Raw genomic sequence first — 4,866 nt, forward strand, 5'->3', positions numbered from 1 at the left:
TTGTCTCCCTTGAGCTCTGCTCTGGAATGCTTTTGGCTGAAATTAAAAAAAATATATATATATACGTTGAATCCCACAGTGTTTGAGTGTCTGTCTGTCTGTCTGTCTGTCGTTGTCGTCCGTGTGATTTAATCAACTCGCTGCGTTCGTCAGAAACGACTATTTTATTACACACGGATGGGGGTGGTAAAATCTCTTGGTTTTCAATGTGCCTTTAATTTCTTCCCATAATGCATGGCGGTTTTATCCTTCGTGTGGGAGCGGGAACCATCTTGATTTGAATGAGTCTTTGATTTCCTCCCATAGTGCCTTGCGGTTTTTTCTACTTCCTCTTTCCGCCATATTGCAGAACCGGTAAGAAGCCTTTTTCCATCCTCATATCAATCTATGAAATATCTAAAGCATCCCTTAGGAAAATACACACTTAATGCTACTGTTGTGAAGAACGGGTACATTGTGTCAATCTTGGGTGGTTATCGTCACGTTTGGACTTGCGATGTTGCCACATTCGTCGCTGGGCTTTTCCTCATATCGACGCCTGTGTCCGGCCCGACAGTCTCCGCTCTGAGCGCGTTGTTCGCTGTTGAATTTGGAGCTGAAAACGTGTAAATTAAAGCGAATTAAAAAGTCTGAGATGTCCGTATGTATCCAGGTGTGTCGTGGCGTGTAAGAGGTTTGTTTAGTTTGGTTCATTGTAATATAAGTCCTCAGATGTGTAGTGCTGCTAAGCTAAGCAGCTAAACTGAGGTCCTTGGAAGAAGCATGCTTTGGTACAATGCTGCATTTTACACTATAAAAAGCAATAAAAACCACCACATTGAACCGAGTTTCACCTGGCTACTGCTTGCAGATATGTTTAAACTTCGCTGAGAAGTCCTGACAAGGCTAGACTGTCATCCAGTTACTGTGTTTGATGTTTCTTGCGTCGTATATTCGGTTAAAATGAACTAATTTCTCTCTGAAGCAGATTTCAATGGTAATAAATGGGGCTTTGTGTGTTCAATGTAGCTCTGTTCTGTTAGAGCTTTTAAATTCAGGGCACACACAGGTGATGGCGAAAGCTCCTTATTTCAAGTGTCAGATGTTAACTTTTCACGGTTTGTCTGCAGGCATCATGGTGCGCATGAACGTTCTCGCGGATGCGCTGAAAAGCATCAACAATGCTGAGAAGCGAGGGAAACGCCAGGTCCTCATCAGGCCCTGCTCCAAGGTTATTGTGCGCTTCCTAACCGTCATGATGAAGCACGGTGAGTGGTCTTCAACGAGACAGGCCAGGTTAAACGTTTGTTTCGTCTCTACAAGCAAGAAGTGCTGTTTTCTGCCATTTACTTGTTACCAATGCACACGGATGAATGGCCTGATGAGCTCTCAATTTCCCCCTTTTTTCTTTTGTTTTCCCAGGTTACATTGGTGAGTTTGAGATCATCGACGACCACAGAGCCGGGAAAATCGTCGTCAACCTCACAGGAAGGCTGAACAAGGTAAAGTCAATTTGCTGTTTCTTTACCTTCATAATTGAGCCGCCAGCTGAAATACCTTTGGGATTCTAGAAGCTTTTTTCTATCATATTTTTTTGTATTGTTTTAAATGGTCTGGTTTGCGATAAGACAGAATTGTCAGTGTCTTGGCTCATGGTCTTGTCCGTTTAAGAATGAAGTCTAAACTTATTGTCTTCTTGTTCACAGTGTGGTGTGATCAGCCCACGTTTTGATCTTCAGCTCAAGGATCTGGAGAAGTGGCAGAACAACCTGCTGCCCTCAAGACAGTTTGGGTAAGAATCATGCTCACAGACTGACGTTATCCAAAAACTAAAATGGATTAATTCATAATAAAACAAGGGCGTCGCACATACGGCCGACTGGCAAGACACTTCACTCTGGTCTGACTACCAAGTAAAAATATTTTTTATTAAACATCGTATTTTTAAAATATATATTTTTCTGAAGAGTAGCAGACACAACACTATACATTTTAAAGTTCAAATTAAAAGGTTATGATGAATCTATTTTATTGGTCTCGTCCAGCTGAGATGAATTTGGGTCCTAAACTAAAATGTCCTTGACGTCACTGATAAAAGAATACATTTTGAGCTCAGTGAAACTGACTTGGTATAACATTTCTACATTGGTTTCATCAGTTTAGCTGCATAATCTTCATACCAGTTTGTGGTAAATGTGTCTATTTAGCACTCTGGTTGGAAGGATGGAGGATTTTCTGCTGCCTTTAACAAAATGAACACTTTACACACAGTTATGATTGTGGCTGTTCAACAGTCCTGTCAAGTTTTTAAAGTAGAACGCTTAAAAAGTATCTTTGTCATGAGCTGAATTGTAAAGAACCTGGCCATTTGTGACATGGTGATTTACACAATATTTCTATAAATATATGGCTGTTCTACTGTACTTTACAGTTCTATTATAATTAAATGAGCTTCTTCCTTCGGCCAAACTTGTGTTGCTCTGAATTTAACTTTTACAGTAATTAGTTTGAACAGAATCAGATACAGAAGAAGTTTGTACTTGCTTACCTTCAATGTTAACTCACTGTTTAAGAGAGAATTGCTTTGCTGAGTTGGTTCCTGTGTGTTTGAATAAGTTTTGACTGGTTTTCAATGGTTCTACTTCACCTTCTTGAGGTTGTCTCATTCATTCATGATTGTTGTACCGTCGCACAACATTTGTTCACATTGCCGCACTGCAAACTTTGGAATAAATGAGCCCGAATCACTTTAATTCTACTGCGTTCAGATTTATAGAGATGAATAATGAAACTGCCAATACCTTTGTTTCCCGTCATAAAGAGCACCTGTTAAGACGAGGTGGAACATTGTAGGACGTGAAGAGGAGGTAGAAACAAGATGTAATGAGCATGTTTGTCGTGGCATCATTTTGATACAAGTGAATTGTGATCCGTGGAAAAGCAGAGTAATGTTGCTCTCGCTGTGGTGCATTCTGAGAGTTTAAATGTTGGAAAGCAGTCAGAAGTTTAATTCGCACATGCGTTTTTGTTGGTAGATTAACAGAATCTTCTTATGAAATCCAGATACTACTTTTTTCCATGTTTGTTTTTGCTTGGTATTTTTACTGGCCTTCGTTCAGTAATTCTCATTGGGGCTGTCCAGTGTGGATTTTATTCTGGGGCTGACTCTCATATAAGGGATTAAAAAAAAAAAAAAAAGATTGAATTGGTAATGACGAGCAAGGCCCGGTCAATGTGGCAGCAGCAGTTAAAAGCTTGGACCGATAAAGTTACGTCATGGGAAACTTGTTCAGTTTTATTACACGAACTAGTTAATTTATCACTGAGGTAAAGAGATCAGTTGTGTAAATGGACTGTCGGCTCTTCACTCTGCTGTGAGACGACTGTGGTGACGTGAGGTCGAAAAGTCTTTGACTGGATACGTGACGTCAGGGAAAAAACATTCCTGCATTTTATTAGTGAAAAATAAGTGTAAACATCAGTGTCACTCTGCCAACTGTGGGTCTTTTGCTGATTAATCTATTGGCTATAATTGGTCCTGAATGCTCATCATGTTGGCTAAATTCATAGCGGCTGAATGTTTCGTGGTTCATTGACCTTCTGCTTCTTTGTTTGTAAACTTGTATTGTGGCTCTAAACAGTTCCAGACTTCATGTTTATTTAATTTTTGATATAACTCGCTTCTGATTCCGGCAAAGAAAATTAATTGCTACTAGTCCAATATTTATGCACATTTTCATAGATTGAAGTTGAAAATGAAATGTTTAAGCAGCCAGACAGTCACCGACTATCAACCACTTCGCCAAGAGGTTGAATCTGGAGACGACGGGCAGATTGAACGCGTCTCTCAGGCTGAATGTTTCACCACGTCGTAACGTCACTGGATGTTCACATCGTCTCCTCCAACAGCCTGCTGCAGAGTCGTCACATTAAATAGTTTAGTACCTGCAGAGTTGTGGGACGCTCGCAGCTGCAGACTTCCTGTCTGAATGCAATTGTTGCGTATCGATAAAATATCTTGTGCTTTTTAGCCGTTCGTCAGAAAACTGGTAATTAGTGACTTATCTGGATTTCTGTTCAAATGCCAATAATGTCGGTCACATATACAAACACTCAACGCAGCCCTGATGATACTAATATAGCCTTTTTACAGAGAGAAGGAAATCCATCCCAGTTAAAATCATTTCTAAACCACAAAACACGCCACCTAAAAACTGAAACGTTTGACTTTATTAAAAGCTCTTAAAGTGTCAAGTGTTTAGAAGCGTCTCCTGATGTTTGACTCCTCCCCCACAGGTACATTGTGCTGACCACCTCAGCTGGCATCATGGACCATGAAGAGGCCAGACGGAAACACACAGGAGGCAAAATCCTTGGATTCTTTTTCTAAAATCTAAACAACTGCAAATAAAACAACCAGGGAAAAAAAAAAAGAAGTTGTCTGTTTCTTCTGTCACTGGAAGTGTTTCAGAGTTTCACAAACTGATCAGATCTAGTTTCCACAGATTCACTTAAAACAGATTTTTATTAGTGCTGTGAGAAATAATAGATTTGAAATGTTAATTATGTAGATTTTTTTTAATGAGTTTAACGCAGTTATGTTGACTTACTTTTTTTTTTTTTTTTAACTCCCTGTGCAACATCTCTGGGAGCAGCGCCGGGACTCCAGAGCAGCATAATACTGAGTGGAATAATATTAAGGCTGAAAGTTTCTCTCAAAACGGTTACCTGCTGATTGAGAAAGTCATTATCACACTTAAAGTTGAATTTAATGACCACATAAGTAGTTTTCCAGCAAACCAACAGGTTGCCAGGTTGGCTGACCAGGAGCCACCAAAATACTAAAGCTGGAGGAAATACTTGCAAGTAAAATATGAATTTGCCTTC

The 4,866-nt window shown here is 39.8% G+C and overlaps 1 protein-coding gene across 1 annotated transcript; it reads left to right on the forward strand.

The window, feature by feature from the left end:
* Positions 1–339: 339 nt before the first annotated feature.
* On the forward strand, positions 340–4,410 carry rps15a (ribosomal protein S15a). The gene is made up of 5 exons (XM_080520892.1): positions 340–354; positions 1,110–1,247; positions 1,402–1,481; positions 1,686–1,771; positions 4,276–4,410. Exons 2-5 carry the CDS (start codon positions 1,115–1,117, stop codon positions 4,367–4,369), a joined length of 393 nt encoding a protein of 130 aa, XP_080377018.1. The 5' UTR covers positions 340–354; positions 1,110–1,114; the 3' UTR covers positions 4,370–4,410.
* The last annotated feature ends 456 nt before the right edge of the window (positions 4,411–4,866 follow it).

The sequence above is a fragment of the Blennius ocellaris genome, assembly GCF_963422515.1.
Source record: "Blennius ocellaris genome assembly, chromosome: 3".
Taxonomy (NCBI): domain Eukaryota; kingdom Metazoa; phylum Chordata; class Actinopteri; order Blenniiformes; family Blenniidae; genus Blennius; species Blennius ocellaris.